We start from the raw sequence: 24,084 nt of genomic DNA on the forward strand, positions 1-24,084 counted from the left end.
CGGTACCAAAAGGTTTGGCACCGAAGCAGAACGATGCTCCTCCTAAGCCTCCGGAGCCAATTTTGGGAACTATGCAAGAAAAACTGGATCCAAAACAAAAGAAACATTATGTTAATCCAGACACTGGCCATATTACAACAAAATCTGTGATACCGCCATCCTCCAAAAGAAAGATTCCAATCTTATAAGACACAGAATAAAAAATTCCATTAAAAAGGAAAAAGTACATGGCTACTAGTCTTTTCTATCCCATTCCTCATTCCCCTCCACCAACTTCACCTGTACCATTAGAACCATATTCAGACCCTCTAGATATTACACCACAGGGTTTTCCTCCTACAGATCCTGACGCAGTGGCTGGGGCTGATACTTATGGGCCATCAGCACCAGATCCATGGAATCATTTTAATGTAGATCCTCCAAAAGACACTGACCCTGATCTATCCCTGCAAAACCTTCACCTCCTGATGACAACATCTCATACCAGGAGTTCATTGCCAGGGCAGCTACATACCATGGAGTCTATCTACATAAAGAATCTTTAGAAAAAGTTTTGTTTTTTTAAACATTGGGGACCACACATAGAATAACACAGTCTCTACCCATGTTAAAAGGCATGATGTACCATGTTGATGACATTTTTAAAGTCTCTAGATGCGCGTGTATCATAACACCCAGGTTTGATACAAAATACAACCCCCTACCATCTGACCCAATTTTTATTAACTACACTTACTTATTCCGTTCCCACCCTCTTGCGGGAAAACAATCCAACAATGGAGTCTGATGCCCATGCGTAGTATCACCGAAAGAGGAGTCGCATTACCTCATGACTGAAAAACACTTCTTTGAAGAAAAACAACTTGCAAACAGTCGGACCCAGCACTAGATGGCAGGAGTATGCAAAGCATGTGAATCTACAGCTCTACATAACTAAAATAGATGCTTACAGGGTAAGTAACATAATCCTTATGATTGATATGTGCATGTGAGCCAAATGATAGAACACCTCACGGAATTAAATATTAGCCCACCACCCACTGCTTTGTGATTTAGTCAAAATTAGCAGCTGTGAGTAGAGTGGAAAAGAGAGCTTCCTGATCATCTTGCCTGAGTCCGCGAAACTGCAGTTTTGTCGTCTCTACCGGTCATCCATGAGTACAGGATATTTGCATGTCAATGTAGTGTTCACAGAAATATTGCAACCTCACACTCTTTAATAAACACACTCTTTAATAAAGCAACTGCTCATGAGTGTTTCTGGTTGCTAATACATGTTATTTAATGGATCAGATAGTTCTGTAGTAGGGGATCTCTGTGTATAGTCATAATCTAGTGAATAGTCCCGCCCATGTGCGTGGACCCCCGGAACAATCAAAAATAATCTCTTAAACTGTCTTCTTTGCAGTCTTGCATAGACACTTAAGAGAAAATGAAGACAAATAATGCAGCCTAACACTTCCAAGGCTACAAAGGCCACCCCTTCATCTAAACAGTGAAAAGGACAGCCAACAATGTCAGATTTTACACATTTTTACCAAGTTTCCCTCATAGAGAAAACTCCCCTTCACCAAAATCCTTGAAATGATAGAGAGGAAGGGTTGGACAGACAAGCCCCCATAGGCTGCCATTATATGTCTGGAAAAGGGATACTGTGCCTTTAAGGAACTCTCCAGAGACCCTTAGTATCCCAGGATGCACAGCCAAAGTCCTTTTACTTTCAGTTCTTTTTTCCGGCTCCTGCTAGCAGGACCCTGGAGCATTGAGCTCTCCCTTTTTGGGTATTTCTTCAATTTTTGGCACTTTTCAAGTGTTTTGAGTGTTTCACTCGACGTCTGGGGTCTTCCTCTTCCTCTTGCTGTGTTTTTTAGCCAGTTTTGCCCCCTCTTTCTGTCGAATATGCCATCTTTATTCAACAAGTGCCCTGAGTGGCCAGGAAGAAGGCTAAATCCGACCCCCATAGAGTATGCATACTCTGTCTCCCTTCCTCCCATGTCCCTGAAACTTGTGAGATTTGTCAATCTTTCTCCAGGAGGACCCCGCGGGACAGGGAGACATCAGGAACCAGGTGGGTCTGGCATGGAGAGACTCAGTAATCGTCCTCTGCCCATGCTTCGGCCTCTGGGGGGCTCCCCAGTCAAGAAAAGGCCCAGAAAAGGTCCCGGTCGACGTCGATGGCTTAGACGTCGGCGTCGAGAGGCATGACCACTATCTGTTCCCCGTCGACCCAGGGCTCAGGGTCGAAGCGTCGCCGACGTTCGACGTCGAGGGGAAGAACGTCGAGACCTCGGACGAGTTCGACGTCGAGGACTTCACTAGCGTGGACACATCATCGACGTTGAGATGAGTCCAGGAGGCACCGGCTCTCGCCGTCGTGGCAACACCGCCGTTCGCCGTCGAGGTCGACTCGACGTTCGACGTCAAGGAGAGACAAGTCGACGTTCAAGAGAAGAGAGTCGACATTGAGGAGTTCATCGACGTCGAGAAGCAGAAAGGCAAAGAGGTCGACGTCGAGGAAGGAAAAGTCGACGATGAGGAGGCGTTCAAGGGCCAGGATGGTGTCCTCTGCCTCAGTCGTCAGCCTATCTTCTGCATCTACGAGTCCCCGGTCGCGGCGGCGCCGGTGCTCGGCTGAAAAGAGGTCTGCCTCCAGAGCATCCTTGTCAAGACCTGCGCAGAAGAAGAAGAGGAAAGTGGTCAGGTCTTCGGAATCCGAATATTCTAGGACCTATTCGCCTTCTAGACCCAGGACGCCTACGCCTCCACCATTGCTTCCGAGGAAGCCTCCTCCGCTACCTCCCTTGCCTTCTCCTCCAACCTTTCCGCCTCCTCCACCTTCCGTCACCACCTACGAGGCCTCCAGCCTAGGACACCGGTTCTGCCTCTGCAGTTCCCGCCTCCTGTAAGGCCAGTGGATCGCCTGAGGCCTTGGAGGTCTAGATCACGGTCTAGAGGGAGACATCGATCACGGAGTGACTGTCGGTCTTCGACACAGTCCCGTCATCGTCACCGGAGGGATAGGTCACGGTCCAGTCATACGGACTCTTCAAGTGGCCGGAGATATTCTCCCACCTTGTCGGATTCCCTCCATACGATGGTTTCACCGGTGGATGACATCGTAACATTTCAGGAGGTGCTATTGAGAGGGGCAGTGAAGTTGGGGATCACTTTGCCGGTACCCACACCTTCTACATCGGTGATATTTGAAACCCTACACAAGCGGCATTTGTCTCGCCCCTTGGTGCCAGGACTGGAGGAACCGGCTATGGATCTTTTTCTGACTCCGGCCTCAGTGAAGTCGGCTCCCTGCCGGCTGCAGAAAAAGTACAGGCCCCCTGATTCCAATCCGGTGTTCCTGAGATCAGATCCGGTACCGGATTTTGTTATCTTAACTGCGGCCAAGAAGCAGCATGCAACTGCCCCGTCTTCTACGGTGCTTCCGGATAAGGAAAGCTGGCACATGGACTCAGCTGGATGGAAAGTCTGCGGGACGGAGGCAACCTCCATGAAAGCGGCGAGTGCCTCGGCGCTCTTGGGTCGCTAGGACCGCTCCTTGTGGGAGTCCCTGCAGCAATTCCTGGAGCTCCTCCCGAGGGATAGGAGAGAAGACTTCCAGGAGAGCAACAGAGAGTCGCTAATTTACCATTCTCTGGCTCGACTCTCTCTGGGTCACATGCGGACGAGGAGATGGCCTGCATGAACGGAGAGGTAAAGACACTTAAAGCCGTTGGTTTGGAGAAACCAAAAGAGCAGAAGAAGTCCTTCCGTCCGTTCCAGAGGCGGTATGGTTCTCAAAGACGAGGGCAGGGTCGTCAAGCTGGTCAACAGCAACAACAGCAGCAGTATCAGCGGCAACCATTCCAGAAACGTCAGAGGGGCAGAGGCGGAAAGCAGTCCTCCTCGGCGAACAAGCACCCGGCCGGGTCTAAGCCCTGAGGTGTTACTTCCCCCTCTTCCGTTACCCGCTCCTGTGGGGGGAAGCATACAGAATTACTTGGCAGAGTGGAGAAAAATTACTCAGGACAAGTGGGTGCTGAATATTATTTGCAATTGATACAGTCTTCATTTCGTCAGCCCTCCACCAGCGATTCCACCGGTTTGCTCGCGGTTCCAGCTGCGCGAGCTCCAAGCGGAGGCCGATACCCTGTTAAGAAAAAGGGCGATAGAAGACGTCCCTTTGTCTCAAAGGGGAAAGGGTCTTTAATCTCGGTTCTTCCTGGTGCGCAAGAAGGACAAGAACGAGTTCAGGCCCATTCTGGATTTGCGACAAGCAAACAAATGGATTCGCAGGGAGAAGTTTTGCATGCTGTCTCTGCACCAGATTTACCCTCAGCTGCAAAGAGGAGACTGGCTTTGCGCAATAGATCTACAAGATGCGTACTTCCATGTGCCCATTGCACGGAAACATCGGAAGTTCCTGCGATTTCTGGTCGGCACACATCACTATCAGTGCACCGTACTACCGTTTGGACTGAAGTCGGCACCCAGGACCTTTTCAAAGTGCATGGCAGTGGTGGCGGCTCACCTGAGAAAGAACAAGGTGCTTGTCTTCCCGTACCTGGACGACTGGTTGATCAAAGCTTCCACCTTCCCGGCAGCGCAATTGCACTTCAACAGGACGGCCGTTCTGTTGAGCCAGCTGGGGATGCACATAAACATGTTCAAGTCTGTTCTGACTCCTGTCCAGTGCCTACAGTACTTGGGAGCCTCCATTGATACTCTTTCAGCAAGCCTGTCTTCTTCGGAGGAGCAACGCTTATCGATCCTTCAGAAGGCTCAGGCTCTCATGGCTGTTCCATCTACGACAGTGAGGACAGTGTCTTCTCTACTGGGGTCGATAGCCTCTTGCATCTTCCTCACGCGCACGCGCGCCTCCACATGAGGTAGTTGCAGGAATGTCTGGAGGATCAGTGGGACCAGAAGCGGGGGAGCTGGGACGACAGGATCCGGCTGTCCCCTCACGCTCAACAGTCCCTGAGATGGTGATGCTCAGCAGAGAGTTTCCTCAAGGGGGTTCCATTCCACAAGGACATTCCTATTCAGACTATCGTCACGGATGCTTCTCTCCACGGTTGGGGAGCACATTCGAACCATCTACAGAACCAGGGAACATGGTCCCCGGCAGAATCCACGTATCACACCAATTTCCTGGAACTCAGAACTGTGCATTTGGCACTGAAGGCCTTTCATCCATCCTTCCAGACCAACTCCTTGCTTGTACAGACGGACAATACGACCACAATTTATTACCTCAACAAGCAGGGGGGCTCGAGATCGCGCACACTGTCACAAGAAGCGCAGGCGATCTGGCACTGGCTGCTAGCCTGAGGACCGACGATAACGGCTACCCATCTGCCAGGTGTGCAGAATGCTCAGGCGGACGCACTCAGCAGACTGGTGCAAGAAAACCATGAGTGGGTTCTAAACGACCAAGTGCTAGGAAACATCTTCGACAGGTGGGGCACTCCGGACGTAGATCTGTTCGCCACCGCCGAAAACAGAAAATTCCGAGACTTCACCTCCAGGTATGACCAACCTGGGACTCTGGGGAACACGCTATGGATCAGCTGGTCGAACAGCTTTCTGTACGCTTTTCCACCCATTCCCCTGGTTCTGGCGGTACTTATCAAGCTGTCTCAGTCCAGAGCACGGATGATCATCATTGCCCCGGAGTGGCCCCGACAGTGGTGGTTCATGGACCTGCTTCACCGGTCTCTCCTATCCCACATGCGGCTGCAGTGTCGGCGGGACCTCCTCACGAAGTTCGGGGGGGCAGATGGTGCACCCCAACCTCTCATCGTTGAGTTTGGCGGCATGGATCCTGAGATAGTGCAATATGGACACCTGAACCTTCCTGACGATTGCATGACTATACTTAAGGAGGCTAAGAGACCTTCCACTAGGACTTCCTATGCCTACAAGTGGAAGAGGTTCTGCATCTTGTGCGCTTCCAAGAACTATGATCCGACAACCTGCAAGGAAGATGTCATTCTTCCATACCTTTTGCATTTGGCTCAGCCTGGCCTTAATTTTCATTCTATTAAGGTTCACCTCGCAGCATTAACTGCGTATAGGAAATGCCCTTCACAGACATCCTTCTTCCAGATCCCTGTGATTAAAGATTTTTTGGAAGGATTGAAGAAAGTGTTTCCTCCTGTTCGGCGTCCTTTGCCATCATGGGAGCTGAATGTGGTGCTGTCCAGGTTGATGAAGGAGCCTTTTGAACCTATCCATAAGGCTTCTCTGCAGCACTTGTCATGGAAGGCGGCCTTCCTTGTGGCCATTACATCGGCCCGCAGGGTGAGTGAAATTCAGGCATTGTGTTGCCAAGAACCTTATACTGTATTTCATGCTGCTAAGGTTGTGATGCGTACTTACCCTAAGTTCCTTCCTAAGGTGATTTCTGATTTCCATGTCAATCAGACTATAACTTTGCCTACGTTTTTTCAAAACCCTTCCACTCCAGCGGAGAGGTCTCTTCATTCCCTGGATGTCAGAAGAGTGTTGAAATTTTACTTGGATAAGACCAAAGGCATTCGTAGGTCAGACCAATTGTTTGTCAATTATGGGTCGGTCAGGACTGGTCTTGCCACCTCGAAACAGTCCATTTCTAGATGGATTGTGTCCTGTATCCAGTTATGTTATCAGAAGGCTAACAAGACCTTAGGGGGTAAGCCTAAGGCTCATTCTACCAGACAACAGCTTTGCTTCGTAATGTTCCCATTGCAGAGATCTGCAGGGCTGCCCCTTGGAAGTCGGTCCATATCTTTACTAAGCATTACTGCCTGGACTCTGATGCCAGAGCAGATGCTCAGGTTGGGCAGGCTTCATTGAGAAATCTGTTTGCACAATGGAGGTGTTGTCTGTTTTTTCTCCACCGCCGGGTTGGTTTTTTGGGATGGGCTTGCCATTCTATTCACTAGATTATGACTATACACAGAGATCCCCTACTACAGAAGGAGTAGTTTCTTACCTGTAACTCCAGTTCTGTAGTAGGGGTATCTCTGTTAGTCATAAGCGCCCGCCCTCCTCCCCGGTGGAGAAAATGGTACTGTAATGTATGCTACAGGCCTGGCCTTATACACCTTCAAAAAGAACTGAAAGTAAAAGGACTTTGGCTGTGCATCCTGGGATACCGAGGGTCTTTGGAGAGTTCCTTAAAGGCACGGTATCCCTTTTCCAGACACATAATGGCAGCCTATGGGGGCTTGTCTGTCCAACCCTTCCTCTCTATCATTTCAAGGATTTTGATGAAGGGGAGTTTTCTCTATGAGGGAAACTTGGTAAAAATGTGTAAAATCTGACATTGTTTTTTGTTTTTTTATTAAATATTTTTATTGATTTTCTGTGTACATCGTAAATTAAACCATGAACAATCGAGGTATATCATAAAGTCAATCATTTGAGCTAGATACACAACATCGCCATCCAATCCTTCTTGTGATTCAACAGTTATATAGCACATATTCCATGCGAAACCCGATCCCGCCTCCCTCCATGTGTTATTTGTGCCTCGGCACCTCCTGTCCTCTCGTTCCCTTGGGAGAACAGCTCCTATACATTGTCGCACCCCAGTATTGCACGTCCATGTATCTGTGTTCACTGGTCCAACTCCCCATCCATACCATAGTATGCCCTCCATTTACCCCCATACTCTTTTGAATTTCTTGGGGCATCCTCTTGCTCTATAAGTGACCCTCTCAGCTGCCATGTATAAGTCCATCCCCGACTTCCACTCCCCCAACAGTGGTTTCTGTGCAAAGCCCCACCTCCTAGCGACGTCGCGTTTAGCAACCACCAGAGCCAGGGCGGCGAATATAAAGTGGGGACGGCTCAGATCCACATCACCAGGGATACCCAGGAGGATAAATTTCGGGTCTAGGGGTAATGTCTCGTTCAAAACATTCCCCAGTTCCTTCGTCACCATTTCCCAATACTTTTGTATTACCGGGCAGCCCCACACCGTGTGATAAAAATCTCCTTGTTCATGGCCACACCGTAAGCAACTAGGGTCGCTCGCTCTGCCCAAGCTGCGCAGTCTGGCTCTATCGTAGTAGATCCTATGTAGTAATTTATATTGTATAAGTCTTAATCTGGACTTGATCGCCACATCCCGGGGATGCATAAGGGCCGAGTCCCAGTCCCTACGTTACCCTCCCATGTCTCTCTCAGTTTCAGCAGGTGATCTGGGGCGTTATTAATCAGGGTTCTGTAGGTGTATGACACTGCTTTTTCTTGCAGGTGCTCCTGGAGTAGTCGTCCCTCCAATGGTGCATATTCTTGCAATGGGGAGAGGAAGGGGCCCTCCGCCTGCCACGCGTGTTTCAGTTGTAAATATCTATAGTATTGTGTGGTGCTAAGTCAAAAGTCTGCTTGGAGTTTCTGAAAAGGCTTAAAGGAGGTGTCTGTCATTACATCACCCAGAGTGGATATGCCCAAATTGTCCCATGTGTTGAATCCACGCAGCTTGTGTATTTCTCGTAGCCACGTGCAGTTCCATAGTGTTGTCTGTCTCGTGGGTTTACTGTGCCAATCCATCGTTTTGTTTGCTTTATGCCACAGTGCGATTGTTGTCTGGGTGGCGTGGGGCAATCCCACGTTTTTTTTCCCACCGTATAGATAATGAAGTGGCGAGTGCTTACCCATTTTATAGCGTTCTAGTCTATAAGTGGGGTGGGTTGCTTCCACATGGAGCCAATCTGATATCGGGGTGAGATGTACCGCCCTGTGATAAGCCTCTATGTCTGAGAGGGATATTCCCCCATTGTATTGGTTGCGGCAGAGCGTTGTGAGGGCGATTCTGGGCTGCTTTCCCAGTCACAGCAGAGACCGCAGCTCCGAGTTGATCGCCTGAAACACCTGCTGTGGGAGGGGGAAATACTCGTTTTGGAGGGCATATAAGAACTTTGGGAGCGTGATCATTTTGAACATGGCCGCTCGGCCTAATATGGTAAGGGGAAGCGCCTTCCATCGTTGGGCATCTTCTTTAAATGCAAGCAGGATGCGGTGTACATTTTCATTATAGGACCGATGCTTGTCCGACGTGAGGTAGATTCCCAAGTACTTGAAACCATGGGTTGCTACCTGTAATGTGTGGGGTAGTGATGGCCATTCGTAACCCACCTTGGGACTGAAAATGATCGATTTGTGCCAGTTAAGGGTGTATCCTGAGTACGTACCATAGGTGTTCAGTACCTCAAAAAGAATGGGGACGGTAGTCTCAGGTTCGGTGACATACAGCAGTATGTCGTCTGCGTATAGGGAGATTTTTTTCCTCTGTCTTATCTGTCTCAGACAGTCTGAATGCCCTTATACCTGGGTGCTGCCTCACCACACAGGAAAATCTGACATTGTTGGCTATCCTTTTCACTGTTTATATGAAGGGGTGGCCTTTGTAGCCTTGGAAGTGTTAAGCTGCATTATTTGTCTTGATTTTCTCTTAAGTGTCTATGCAGGACTGCAAAGAAGACAGTTTAAGAGATTATTTTTGATTGCTCCGTGGTCCACGCACATGGGCGAGACTATTCACTAGATTATGACTATAACAGAGATACCCCTACTACAGAACTGGAATTACAGGTAAGAAACTACTCCTTCTAGCTACATGTGATCTGCCTACAGCAGCACAATAGCTCAGATCCAAAAGCCATTATTAGAACTGTTTGTGGATTAAAGCAGCAGACTTTTATTTGACAGGGTGCAGCACTTATAGGGTGGCATTTGGCAGACTATTATACGCTCTTGCAAATGTGCCACAGGAACTGCCGTAAGCATCTGTGCTGACTGTGTGTCCTTGGGGCAGATGCTCTGAGTTCCTTTAGTGCTGTTTAAGGGGTAGCTTGCTTATCATGGTGCTTGAAGGCTAGGTTCATGTTAATTTAGCCTCGCTACCCATTATTCACAATGGCTCTGTCAACGGGTGTGCTGTCATGTTTTTTAGGCTGCTCTCTCAATTTAAGTCTTCCATATCCCTTTCCTTTACTGCATTTATCAATTTGAGATGGCTTAAGAGCCTCATTAAGAACCTTGCGTGTAGTCAAATTTAGTAACATAATGTGGGCTCTTTTGATTAACCACGCCCTTAGCTTCATTGGCCGATTGCCAGTAGGGTCAGTTCAGACTAACAACGTCCTTCTGACATAATTTTTTGGGGGGACTTGGGTAATGCTGTGTAAGCAACAAGCAATGCTGACCCTGTTTGGGGGGTGGGGGGGGGGGGGGTGGGGTGGTGTCACAGGGCAAAAAAAAGGGGTACTGGGCGTTGGTGGTTGATGTGATTTGACTCTAGTGTCCTGGGTTCTGTTCTATTGTGGATCTACTAAGTGCACCAAATACAAGGGCGAAAAGTCTAAAGCTTCTCAGGGAGGTAGTGTTGGCGACAAGAGCTCATCACTCAACAGTTGAATTAGAGACACAATACATCCATTGTCCTAATCAGGACATATGTGTATATTTTTTTTAAGTACTTTATCTCAGCCAAACATGATACGAGACAGTTCAATGAGGCTCAGATGCAAGATTGTCAACATTGCAAACGCTACTATGATGCCAAGTTGTAGCGACCCACCTGGTATGGTCCCTCTCCCCATTCAAGGAGAGGTTATCATGTGTATAGATATTCTATTCTAATGTAGTCTTAGGCACAGACTGAGTACAGATTCAGTTCCCTAGGTCTCTACCCAGTTGCAGCAGTTCAGATCAATTGCTTGTGCCCCAATTAAAGGCATTGTTTTAGGCAGCTGTCACTGTTCCTGCTGCAGAACTGTCTAGTTCAATTCATGCAAGTGCCTGTTACCTGCTCATGATGTCGCAGTCAAACATCGATGGCGGGCACTCCTCTGACTAGCCCCCTCAGTGGCATCTGTGCCAACATGGGACAGCTGCAGTGGTGTCTCGTGAGGCTAGAGCTGTAGCCAGGGAGCAGCTCTGCAGGGCTGCCAAGCGGCGCCCTCCATAGAAGGTGCACGCTCAAGGCTGAGATGTGACAGGTGCTTGTTGTCTGTAGTTGCAGCCTCTGGGCTGGGTTTGTACAAGTAGTGCTTCTTTTGGCAGCTGAGAACTCTGGGCCAGGCTCGACGTCTGGTTTGGTACCGATGGCAGCTCCTCTTTATGATTCACAGTGATATCGGAAGCACTAACTTTGATTGTCGAAGGGGTGCTTGACACCATGGGGTGTCTACTTGGCTTAATTTCTCTACACGTTGCATTGCGGGTTCCGCAATAGCAGACTGGGGTGAATCCTCATCACATCGGCTCAGGTTTCACTCCCAAGAGCAGTCAGTAACTTCTGGGTGTTGCTCATGTCGGAAACACAGCTGGCTTCACCTCCTCTGCAGAGTCTCTTCTCCTGCAGGCTTCCCAGTGATGTGCAGACCTTCAACTTCTCCAGCACATTTTGGAGACCTAAAGTGATGTCCCTGACAGCTGCGAGACTGGCTGTCAAGCACACACCAGACCTGGTTATACAGGAGCTCTCCAAGTACTCCGCACAGCATGCCCTTCCTTGCTCAAGAATAATTCAAACTGGAGCAAAGTATGATAGTTAGGATCCTAATTTTATACACATTTTCTGGAAAAAAAAGCCAAGATACCAGTTTCACAAGCAGCCGGGCACTTATGGCAGGGGTACGTTTACACATTTCCATCAATGTTTCTATTTTCTTAATAATCTTCTGCTCATTTTGTCCATCTTGCCCTGCCTTCCAGCTATATCGACGCCTGTCTGAAGTCCTGGGACTAAACGATGAGACCATGGTGCTGAGCGTGTTTATAGGCAAAATGTAAGTTTTTATTATGGAAAGGAAATCTCACCAATTTATTGTTTTCTTGAGAGAGGATTTTGAATTTTGCAGTGATGCTGTTGACATGCTATCCTCTGTATTCTCATTAAAATCTTTGTAACTATTGTGATGTAGGACCTACTTTTTCTCTCAACTGAACTTGCCCTTGCAGAGTATGTTAGCAAGTACTATGGTGCTGTCCTGTATCTAGTGCAGATCCTGGCAACTTCTCTGTCTGGAAGAAAATCAGCGTTAGTAGAACCAGATGTCATGTCTACCTGAAATTGTTAACTACGTGTATGTCCAGTGACCCAAAGAATAGCCACATTGAAATGTTCTCTGCTTTTAAGATTTACAGGATTAGTAGAGCAGAAGTTTTACGGCCCACCCGTTTTCCCAGCGTAGGAAGCTGGCTCTTTATGTGATAAATATCTGATCTACCGTGTAGAGTCCAGGAGTTCCCGTATAAGTGGACAGGGGTTTGCTTGGCAAGCCCAAGTGCTCCGTGAGGGGGCGTAGTGTGATCGAGCAGCCTTAGGCTTAACACAGAGGAGTGCAAGGTATCTGAAAATATACATAATGGTCAATAAATAAGACACATGATTCAAAAAGGAGAGCCACACCAATTTATAAAAATAGCACATATCTTTATATATAGTAAGGCATCAGAGAGAAAATCGTTCAGGTTAGTACGTTTTTAAATATTAATTATTTTCAGTTCAAAAAGTGGACACAGTGCAATTTTTGAGTTCTGCTATGGATGGAAGAACAAGTTCTGCAAACAGGTATATTACAGCGACTTAGAAGACCAATCTCCAAGAGTTAAGGTGAGTGGTGGCCAAGGTCCAAGGCGGCACCAGTGGCATGAGGGCAGCCGGGTGCAGGGTACAAAACAGCGTTGGGAGCCCAATGGTTCTCCATGGTGATCGCTCACTGCAAAAAGAGGCTGCAGGCTCTGCCTGGAAGGGTAGTCGGTCTCAACCAACAGGGGTGCTCGGGGACGTAGGGACACCTTTGGTCCTCTTCTCCACAGCCCGGTGTTGACCGATGCAGAGGTGCTGTAGGCGTCGGGTTTTCTCACCGGGAGAAGTCGCTGTAGAGGGGGCCTGTTTGCAGGGACGAAGGCAACATTAAAGGGTCCACAAGAAGCGAAACCACAATGGACTCGAGCTCTGTAGCGTGGGGGACCTTGTTGACATCGTTGGCCCACTTCAACTCAGACCACGGGTGACTGGTGTAGTGGTGGCTTCTGGTGCCGGGTTTTGGAAGTTACAGAGGCCTCGGAGTCCTTGCTTCAGAGCCTCTACAGGATGCAGGAGAACAGGTTTGCAGTTCACAGGAGGACTTGGGTCTTTATCCCAAGGTTCTGAAGTCAACAGTTGCAGGACGAGTCGATTTCCGCACAGTTTCCGACAAGGGATGCAGACAGGGTTACTTTACAATTGCAATTTAACTGTTTTACAATCCGCATTTATTACTGTAAAGTATTTCTTGCTTACCTGTACCAGGCTTGCTTGGTTCTAGTAATAAAACAACTAAAAGAATATTTTTATACAAAAAACAGTTGGTCTGAAGTTCAGTGTTTGAGTGTGTGAATTAATTTGCTGACTGAGTGTGTACAACAAATGCTTAACACTGTCCTCTAATACTGCCTTACTGCTCGACCACACTACCACAAATCGAGAGTAAGGTTCTATCTAACTTTACCTTTGCCTACCTTTGGGGTTCCACTGGACTCTGTGCACACTTTACCTCACTTTGGTATAGTATATACAGAGCCAGCTTCCTACTGTGACCACGCAGAAAATGTAGATTTCCTTCACTGTGTTAATTGCTACTGTTGCATTTCTTGTATAACTGTGTTCTTCTTTCTCTTATCATTTTGAAGAATAACCAACCTGAAGTACTGGGGCAGGTGTGAGCCAATCACATCAAAGACACTGCAGCTGCTGAATGACCTCTCGATTGGATATCCTTTTGAAAAAACAGCTCCCTGCACTGTTTCCCTTTTCAGCTTGTCCAAACAGCGAATGTACTGTTAAGCAGCTTAGGAGTTTGTGCACTGAGTTTGCATGTGGTGACTAACCTACATCTCTTTGGTCTCTTTATCTGTGGCTTTTAGCTTTCAGCAAAGATATACCACTTAAACAGGTCTCACAAGAAACTCTTTAAATTCGTTTTTCTGTGTTAATACGTTTCAACAAGTGTCCTAATTTTCTTTGCTACCTACCAATGGAGTTGTGACCATGATACATGACGCTTAGCAAGATGTAACTGGTTTGCATTTTTTCTAGAGCAAGTAGTAAGTATCCTAACCTCTACTTAAAGCTTACTACTATTGCTAAAATGCCACACATATGTAGGGATCTTTTACAGCAGTATCTATAACTTGCTAAAAATAATACTTTGTTATTGTAGCATGGGTTCTGTAGTAGGGGATCTCTGTGTATAGTCATAATCTAGTGAATAGTCCCGCCCATGTGCGTGGACCCCGGAGCAATCAAAAATAATCTCTTACGGTGTCGAAAAATGCAGAACTGCACAGACACTTAAGAGAGAATTAAAGACAGATAATGCAGCCTATATCCACAGGCTACACTGTCCAGTACTTCAACTAGAAATTCCACCAAAAATCCACAAACAGCACAGCCTGTCCAGGTTTCTCTTGCTTTAACAGCAAAAACCCTCTGGAATGATAGAGGAAGAAATGCACAGACACGCCCCATAGGCTGCCATTATGTGGCTCAGAACAGGATACTGTGCCTTTAAGAGAACTTTCCAGAACTTCACAGTATCCCAGAATGCACTGCAGGTCCCTTTTATTTTCAGTTCTTTTTTCCGGCTCCTGCAAGCAGGACCCTGGAGCATTGAGCTCTCCCCTTTTCAAGGGTTTATTGGTGATTTTTCACTTTTTTCAAGTTCTTTGAGTACTTTTCTTAAGTACTTTGGTGGTTTTTCTTCCTGTTTGTCTTTTGGTGCACTCTTTGATTGTCAATATGCCTGCATTATTCGACAAATGTCCAGAGTGCTCCAGGAAGAAGGCCAAATCGGACCCACACGAGGTGTGTATCTGCCTTCCCTCTTCTCATGTCCCAGAGGAGTGTGACATTTGTCAGGGCTTTTCTGGCAGGACCCTGTGGGATACCATGAAGATCAGAACTCAGGGCCTGGAGGACAGAAGGCTGAAGGCACAAGGTGGGTCTGGAGGGGCTTCCTCTGCCCATGCTGAGGCCTCCGGGGGCTCCCCAAGGGCAGGAAGACCAGCAAGCGTCCCCATTCTCCGTCTGTGTCGATTGCACCGACTACGGCGTCGAGAGGGATTACTGCAGTCTGTTAACCGTCTCCCCGGAGCTCCGGGTCGAAGCGGCATCGACGTTCGGCGTCGAGGGAACTGAACAGACCGCCGTCGAGATCTCCGGTGACGATTTCGTCGTCGTCGAGTAAACGACGTCGAGAGGCCCGGCGTTCGCCGTCGAGGCGACACCGGCGTTCGCCGTCGGCGAAGAGGAGAAGATCGTCGTCGAGGGGATCCTTGACGTCGAGGGGAAGATCGCTGTCGAGGCGAAGGAGGTCGCCGTCGAGGCGAAGGAGGTCGCCGTCGAGGCGCAGGCATTCGCCGTCGAGGGAGAGACGGTCGCCGTCGAGGGGCCGACGCTCGCCGTCCGGTCGCCGTTCTTCGACGCGCAGAAGGCAGAAGGAGTTCTGGCGCCAGGAGTCAGTCTAGCAGGCGCCAGGTCCCTACGGGCGACTCACCAACGGCCCAGCCTACAAAGGAAGGCGGATCACCGGGTTCGGTGTACTCAGTGGTGTATACCCCTTCTAGGCAGAAGTCGGTTACGCCTCCTCCTCCCTTGCCAAGGGGGCTTCCTCCGCGAGCTTCCACTCCGCCTCCACCACTTCCACCGGGTCCTCAACCTCTACCATAACCTCAGCTGCCAGCAGACAAGCCGCCTCCGATTCCTCCGAGGTCGGTCTCACTGCCCCGATATCTGACTCCTCCCAAGGGGACCCCTCGGCCGAGGGCCCCAGCCAAGCCAAAGTCACCCGCCCCGGTGGACCCAGCGGATCGACCAAAGCCAAGGAGGTCGCGATCACGCTCCGGACAGAGGGGGAGATCGAGGAGTCGTCACAGATCCTCCACAGATCCTCCACTAGGTCAAGACGACGCCATGGGAGGCGACGATCACGGTCCCGCACGGACTCTTCCAGGACCAGGACCTATTCACCGACTTTGTCGGAATCCCCGTGGACGAGAGTGTCTCCTGTGGACGACATCAGCACGTTCCAGGATGTTCTCCTGAGGGGTGCAGCAAAATTGGGAATCACGGTGACGGCTCCGACACCCACGACGTCCGTGATTTTTGAGACGCTTCATAAGAAACATTTGTCTCGCCCTTTACTACCGCTGGTACCAGGATTGGTGGAGCCTGCGGAGGAGCTGTTCCTCACACCAGCAGCGACGAAGGCCGCTCCCTCCCGGCTCCTTAAGAAATACAGGGCCCCGGATTCTGACCCGGCTTTTCTGCGGATGGATCCGATTCCGGATTCTGTTATAGTGACGGCGGCCAGGAAACCACATTCTACCTCCCCGTCTTCTACCGTGCCTCCTGATAAGGAGAGCCGATGGATTGATTCCGCTGGCAGGAAGGCCTGTGGGACGGCATCTACGCCCATGAAGGCGTCTAGCGATGCAGCTCTGCTAGGGTGGTATGATCGTGCCCTGTGGGAATCCCTCCAGCAGTTCACGGAACTCCTTCCACGAGAAAAGAAGGAGGATTTTCAGGAGATCCTGAAGGAGGGGAAGCTGGTATCGAACCAGGTCATCAGCGCGGCTGCTGATGTATCTCTTTTGGCGGCCCATGGATACTGTCATGGGATCAACCAACGGCGCCATGCTTGGCTTAGGCTCACATCACTCAAGCCGGAGGCTCAGCAGAGGGTGGCCAATCTGCCCTTCTCGGGGGAAACCCTGTTCGGCAAGCATGCGGACGATGAGATGGCCCGCATGAAAGCAGAGGCCGAGACCCTGACGGCGGTTGGGTTGGAGAAGCCCAAAGAAAAGAAGGCCTACCGCCCGTTCCAGAGGCGGTTCAGGGCAGAGGGCGAGGGCAGGCTTCGGGACAGCAGCAGCAGTTCCGGAGGCCCTTCCAGAAGCGCCAGAAGGGTAGAGGAGGCCAGCAGTCCTCAACAGCGAACAAAGGCGCCGCCGGGTCTCGACCCTGAGCGGTTACTTCCCCTACATCCGTTACCCTCTCCGGTGGGGGGAAGCGTTCAATTTTTTCTGGCAGAGTGGAGAAAAATTACTCAGGACAGGTGGGTGCTGAATATTGTTTGCAATGGATACAGTCTTCGGTTCACCAGTCCGCCTCCATCGATTCCACCGGTCAGCTCGCAGTTTCAACTGCGCGAGCTCCAGGCGGAGGCAGATATCCTGTTAAGGAAAAGGGCGATAGAAGACGTACCTCTCTCTCAAAGAGGGAGAGGTCTGTACTCCCGTTTTTTTCTGGTTCGCAAGAAGGACAAGAACGAGTTCAGGCCCATTCTGGATTTGCGACAAGCAAACCAGTGGATTCGCAGAGAGAAGTTTTGCATGCTGTCGTTGCATCAGATTTATCCTCAGCTGCAACAGGGAGACTGGCTATGTGCTATAGACCTACAGGATGCGTACTTCCATGTGCCCATTGCACACAAACACAGGAAGTTCCTGCGATTCCAAGTCGGCGCCAATCATTATCAGTACACAGTACTGCCATTCGGGCTGAAGTCTGCGCCCAGAACATTCTCGAAGTGCATGGCAGTGGTAGCTGCACACCTAAGGAAGAACAAGGTGTTTGTCTACCCGTACCTGGACGATTGGTTGATCAAGGCCTCCTTCTCGGAAGCTCAAGCGCACTTCCGGAAGACGTGCGTTCTCTTGAACAAGCTGGGGTTGCACATCAACATGTCCAAGTCTGACTCCGGTCCAGTGCATACAGTACTTGGGAGCCTCCATCAAAACGCTGTCGGCAAGCGTGTCTCCTTCGGAGGAAAGACGATTATCACTCCTTCGGAAGGCTCAGGCTCTTATGACCGCTCCATCTACAACAGTGAGGACGGTGTCTTCTCTACTGGGGTCGATGGCCTCTTGTATCTTCCTCACGCCACACGCACGGCTGCACATGAGACCATTGCAGGAGTGCTTGGAGGATCAGTGGGATCAGAGGAAAGGATCTTGGGACGACAAGATACGACTGTCTCTGCATGCTCTTCAGTATCTGAAGTGGTGGTGTTCAGCGGAGAATCTCCTCAGAGGGGTCCCCTTCCACAAGGACATTCCCACGCAGACTATCGTTACGGATGCGTCGCTCCACGACTGGGGGGCGCACTCCGGAGACTTCAGATTCAAGGGACGTGGTCCCCGACGGAGTCCACGTACCACATCAATTTCCTGGAACTCAGAGCTGTTTACTTGGCACTGAAGGCCTTTCATCCGTCCTTCCGGACCAACTCTCTGCTTGTTCAGACGGACAATACGACCACGATGTATTACCTCAACAAGTAGGGGGGGTCGAGATCGCGCACTCTGTCGCAGGAGGCGCAGGCGATCTGGCACTGGCTCCTGGCCAGAGGACTGACGATAACGGCTACTCATCTACCAGGTGTGCAGAATGTTCAGGCAGACGCACTGAGCAGACTGATTCAGGAAAACCACGAATGGGTCATAAACGACGAAGTACTAGGAGAAGTCTTCGCAAGGTGGGGGACTCCAGACATAGATCTGTTCGCCACCGCCGAAAACAGCAAATGCTGAGACTTCGCCTCAAGGTACTTCCAGCCGGGGACGCTGGGGAATGCGTTATGGATCAACTGGTCGAACAGCTTTCTATACGCTTTTCCACCCATTCCCCTGATTCCGGCGGTGCTTATCAAGCTGTCCCAGTCCAGGGCGCGGATGATCCTGATTGCCCCGGAATGGCCCAGACAGTGGTGGTTCATGGACCTGCTTCACCGGTCTCTCCTTCCTCACATACGGCTGCCGTGCAGGCCGGACCTTCTCACGAAGTTCGGGGGGGGGGGCAGATGTTGCACCCCAACCTCTCGTCTTTGAGTTTGGCGGCATGGCTCCTGAGATAGTGCAATATGGCCATCTGAATCTACCAGAAGATTGCATGGACATACTGAAGGAGGCTAAGCGACCCTCCACTAGGACTTCTTATGCTTACAAGTGGAAGAGGTTTTGCATCTGGTGCAAGTCCAAGAACTATGACCCAACAACGTGTAAGGAAGATGTCATCCTTCCGTATCTTCTACATCTGGCGCAGTCTGGCCTTAATGTCCATTCCATTAAGGTTCATCTGGCTGCGTTGACTGCCTACAGGAAATGCCCTTCACAGACTTCCTTCTTTCAGATCCCTGTGATCAAAGATTTTTGGGAAGGCTTGAAGAAAGTGTTCCCTCCTGTCCGGCTTCTTTCGCCTTCATGGGAATTGTATGTGGTGCTGTCCAGATTGATGAAGGAGCCTTTTGAACCTATTCATAAGGCTTCGTTGCAGCACCGGTCCTGGAAGGCGGCGTTCCTCGTGGCCATTACATCGGCCCGCAGGGTGAGTGAAATTCAGGCGTTGTGTTGTCAAGAACCTTATACGGTATTTCATGCTACTAAGGTTGTTATGCGTACTCACCCTAAATTTCTTCCAAAGGTTATATCTGATTTTCATGTTAACCAGACCATAACTTTACCTACGTTTTTTCAGAATCCTTCCTCTCCAGCGGAAAGGTCCCTGCATTCCCTGGATGTTAGGAGGGTGTTGAAATGTTATCTAGATAAAACCAAGGATATTCGTAGGTCAGACCAATTGTTTATCAATTATGGATCAGTCAGGACGGGTCTTGCTACCTCTAAACAGTCCATCTCGAGGTGGATTGTGTCCTGTATACAATTGTGTTACCAAAAGGCTAATAATACCTTAGGGGGTAAACCTAAGGCTCATTCCACCAGGGGCAAATCTGCCACGACTGCTTTGCTCCATAATGTTCCAATTGCAGAAATCTGCAAGGCGCCACTTGGAAGTCGGTCCATACCTTTGCTAAGCATTACTGCCTGGACACTGATGCAAGGGCAGACGCTCAGGTTGGGCAGGCTTCGCTGCTAAATCTGTTCGCACAGTAGTGGTGTTATTTCTCTGTTCTCCACCGCCGCTTTGGTGTGGGGATGGGCTTGCCATTCTATTCACTAGATTATGACTATACACAGAGATCCCCTACTACAGAAGGAGTAGTTTCTGTCCAGTAACTCCAGTTCTGTAGTAGGGGTATCTCTGTTATAGTCATAAGCGCCCGCCCTCCTCCCCGGTGGAGAGAGATATTCATGTAAGGAATGCTACAGGTCTGGCGTGTTACGCCTTCAAAAAGAACTGAAAGTAAAAGGGACCTGCAGTGCATTCTGGGATACTGTGAAGTTCTGGAAAGTTCTCTTAAAGGCACAGTATCCTGTTCTGAGCCACATAATGGCAGCCTATGGGGCTTGTCTGTCCATTTCTTCCTCTCTTTCATTCCAGAGGGTTTTTGCTTTTAAAGCAAGAGAAATCTGGAAAGGCTGTGCTGTTTGTGGATTTTTGGTGGAATTTCGAGTTGAAGTACTGGACAGTGTAGCCTGTGGATATAGGCTGCATTATCTGTCTTTAATTCTCTCTTAAGTGTCTGTGCAGTTCTGCATTTTTCGACACCTTAAGAGATTATTTTTAATTGCTCCGGGGTCCACGCACATGGGCGGGACTATTCACTAGATTATGACTATAACAGAGATACCCCTACTACAGAACTGGAGTTACAGGACAGAAACTACTCCCTCAGTAATTTGGAGATTTTGCATGGGTATCTCTAACTGCAGATGCCTTACCTTGTAACTTATTTCCAAGGTATCAGATTGGATGCCGAAACGTAACCGCTTCAGCGCGGTGCGAATTTTCGCGCTGTGCTGAACGTTCTAATGAGCCAACGGGCTCATGACGGAACGGTTCCGTCATGAGCACAGGCCAACCGACGCTCATGACGGAACCGTTCCGTCATGAGCATCGAAGGGGTTAAGAGCAGTACTCCTTTGTGCCATTATTTGGAGTCGTGCAGCTCTGCACCAACCTTGTTACACTCCAAAAGTGACGTGCAGAGTTGCATGTAAGTGCCACCCAGGCGCACTGATGTCATTTCCTTTCTTTCTGCACCTTCAAGTGTGCATCTCGAACTCTACTCCTCTTGTCTGCGACCAGGCTAAACATTTTTGTTTGACCTATGTGCAAGTGATGTCCGCCAAAAATACAGGATTTAAAGCTTGCAGGGTCTTACGCAAATAAATGTCTGTGACTGATTCCCAAGAGGTATGCTTGTGGTCAAAGCATGACTCCAGGGCCTGTTATGACTAGGCCCAGATGAACAAAAAGGCCAAACAGGACTGTGAGGCGAAATTCTACATCACCAATCATCTGAAGATTCCCCTGTGACTGGTCAAAGTTAAAATGAAAATCCATTTTCTGCGGTAGTCCCTCTTCACGGTCCAAGTTTTTGTGTAAGTCCGAAAAGAAGCAGAAGAAATTGAAGTGGGAATTGGCCACTTCTGGCTTCTCTCGAACTCCAGAGAGGATTTCAGTGTGCCTCTGAGTCTTGCTCCTGCACTCCTGAAGAGCCGCTTTCGGATTTGGGCCCGATGCAACCAGAATTTCTTGGTTTGTCTGAGACATGGCAGCAAGTAGACCTTTTAGTAAGCCATGCTTGCATATTAGGCAAACTTCTGGCTCCCTCTGGTATGCCTTTGGGTCCCAAGAATGTGCTGATCCTTCCAGTAGAGTCCACTCTGGTGCGTTTGTGCTAGACAACTTCTGTGCCTCTTGAACCCGTTTTGGGTTCTGCGTCTGCTGCACTACCAGTGCCACTCCCTGCACTGGTACCTTCGATTTGATGTGGGCACCAAAAGACAAACCGTTACCAATAGTTGTCTTTGACTCCAGACCAGTTTCGTCTCGACGGAGGCCATGTTCCAAACTCACTGAAGTGCAGTCTATAGCCAATCCTTTAGACTCTGATACCTGGCCCTTCCTATGCCGAAGAGCTCATACTTAACATCAGCTCTTTTGATCTGTTTCTGACAGTAACCACTACAGTGAGGGGGACGTATTCACCCCACCAGGCGATGAAAATTGATATGCTGTATTACAGGGTGCTAATGGTCAGAACACCTCCCCAGATACTAGGGTTTTCCCCCTGATCCTGCCACAGAGGAGGGTTCCTTTTTAGGTCTCGGCTAGCCGCGCAAAGCGCGTCTCCGCCGAGAACCTATTGTGGCCGTGTCTGCTTCCCAGGAGACAATCCTGGCCGCGCGCATCGCCTTGGAGGCGATTTGAAACTGGCACGCGCCGACTGGCTCGCGCCGCGCTCGGCCTGGCTGTCTCCTGGGAAGCGCAAACATACCCAGGCACACCTCCCCTTGCACGCATGCGGCCACACACACACACGAGCACAGAGAGAGACACGCAGACAGAGACTCTCCCCCCGCCGTCGCACACAGAGACACACACACAGGAGTTCACATACACGCACACATACAGAGACACCCCCCGCCGTCGCAAACATACACATACACACACACACACGCGCACACACACTAACACACACGAGCGCCCCCCAAGGCCCACTTACCGCCAATCCGGTGTTCTGTCGCCTCCGCGGGGCTCTCCCTCAGGCATGGGAGCCACGCGTCACGCACTGCTCTTCGGACCAGGAACTCCGTGGGCGCGGGCTTCGCGCACAAGACGGAAGTCCCGCCCCCACGCTAGGTTTCGTTTTGGAATGCGCGCGCAGATATTGCAGTCATCTCGAAACTAGGATGGCGAAGAAACTAAAATGACAGGAAGAATGTAGATGATGCGAGAGGCCTGAACTACGGAATGGGAGGCACTGTGTAAATTGTAATGTATCGCTATTTAAATAGCGCTTTCCGTACGCTTAGCGAGACTCTGTAGTATGTACATGGATAAGGGAATTTGACGCAATGTTGGGACGACGATGCATTGTGTAGGGTATTGCAATGGGTGATGTATTGGAGGTGAGATAGGTCCAGCGTAGGGGAAAATCTGGTGTATTACGCATAGGGATGCAAGAAGCGCAGTGGTTAAAAGGCACTGTTCAGAAAAGGGAGCTCCGAAAAGGAAGTGAGTAAAACTCCGAGAGAGCGAATGTTTCACGAGAATACACCCGATTGCGACAGGAGGCTCTAGTTTTTTTTCTTCAAAACAATCGCTGTGCTTTCCCATCGCTCCTCCTACAATCGCCTTATCTCCAAGGCACTTGAAAGGGGGGCATATATTACCTCAGTGTGTTTCCATATGTTGATCGGGCGTAGGTACCAAGGCAGGGGTGAGTGAGAGAACTAAGGTTTGAGAGACAAGAAGCCCGGTGCAAAACTGAACACACGGGGCGTTGGGGAAGTCACACGCCCACGACAGAGTGTTGAGCTGACTAGTGGAGGTGTAGTGAGAAGCCATTGCAGGTGGGTGAATGGGGTAGGTCGGCTAAGAGGCGTAAGTAAGGGTGGGGAGCGATTTCTGGTGTAGGTCATTAAACACTCAGTGAAAGAGAGCGAGAAGAATGGCGAGAGAGAGAGCTGTCTAAAGTGGGGAGGGGGGGTGTTGATGAGACACGTCTGTAGGAGACTAAAGCCATATTTAACAAGAGTATTTGCTTTATTAACAGGGTTGGTGCTAAGAGGGAGATCACTTGTGGGCAGGGTCTTTGCAGGGTGGTGACTTCTTATGGATAAAGGTGTATATATTGGGAGTGATTTGTAAATTGGGGCAGTGCTGGTTGAGGGGCTTTTTTGTACGACATGGAAGGAGGGAGTTCAACCCTCGAAATGCACAGGGGTCAGGAGCAGGCCAGGGACGGAAATGTCTCCGTGCTGAGGGCAGAGGATGGGAGCCTAGGACTGCAAGGTGGTGACCCATCCTCGGGTGCAGAAGCGGGGCCCTAGGGCCTGGACTGGATTGTGGAGGGGGCAGGAAGAGTAGTGAGTTCAGAGTAGTGAGTGCAGAGTATTGAGTAATGGGTGCAGAGTAGTGGGTGCAGAGTAGTGGGTGCAGAGTAGTGGGTGCAGAGTAGTGGGTGCAGAGTAGTGGCTGCAGAGTAGTGGGTGCAGAGGAGTGAGTGCAGAGGAGTGAGTGCAGAGGAGTGAGTGCAGAGGAGTGAGTGCAGAGTAGTGAGTGCCGAGTAGTGAGTGCCGAGTAGTGAGTGCAGAGTAGTGAGTAGTGAGTGCAGAGTAGTGAGTGCGCAGAGTAGT

The 24,084-nt window shown here is 49.7% G+C and overlaps 1 protein-coding gene across 1 annotated transcript in view; it reads left to right on the plus strand.

Annotated features, from left to right (window-relative positions):
* XPO7 (exportin 7) overlaps nt 1-24,084 on the plus strand; it is a 486,858-nt gene that overhangs the window by 229,587 nt on the left and 233,187 nt on the right. Inside the window, exons 13-14 of the mRNA XM_078665516.1 lie at nt 11,707-11,780; nt 13,669-13,749. Coding sequence (XP_078521642.1) covers nt 11,707-11,780; nt 13,669-13,749 — 155 coding nt within the window. The remainder of the gene's footprint in view (nt 1-11,706; nt 11,781-13,668; nt 13,750-24,084) is intronic.

The sequence above is a fragment of the Lissotriton helveticus genome, chromosome 11 (assembly GCF_964261635.1).
Source record: "Lissotriton helveticus chromosome 11, aLisHel1.1, whole genome shotgun sequence".
In the NCBI taxonomy this organism is placed as follows: Eukaryota; Metazoa; Chordata; class Amphibia; order Caudata; family Salamandridae; genus Lissotriton; species Lissotriton helveticus.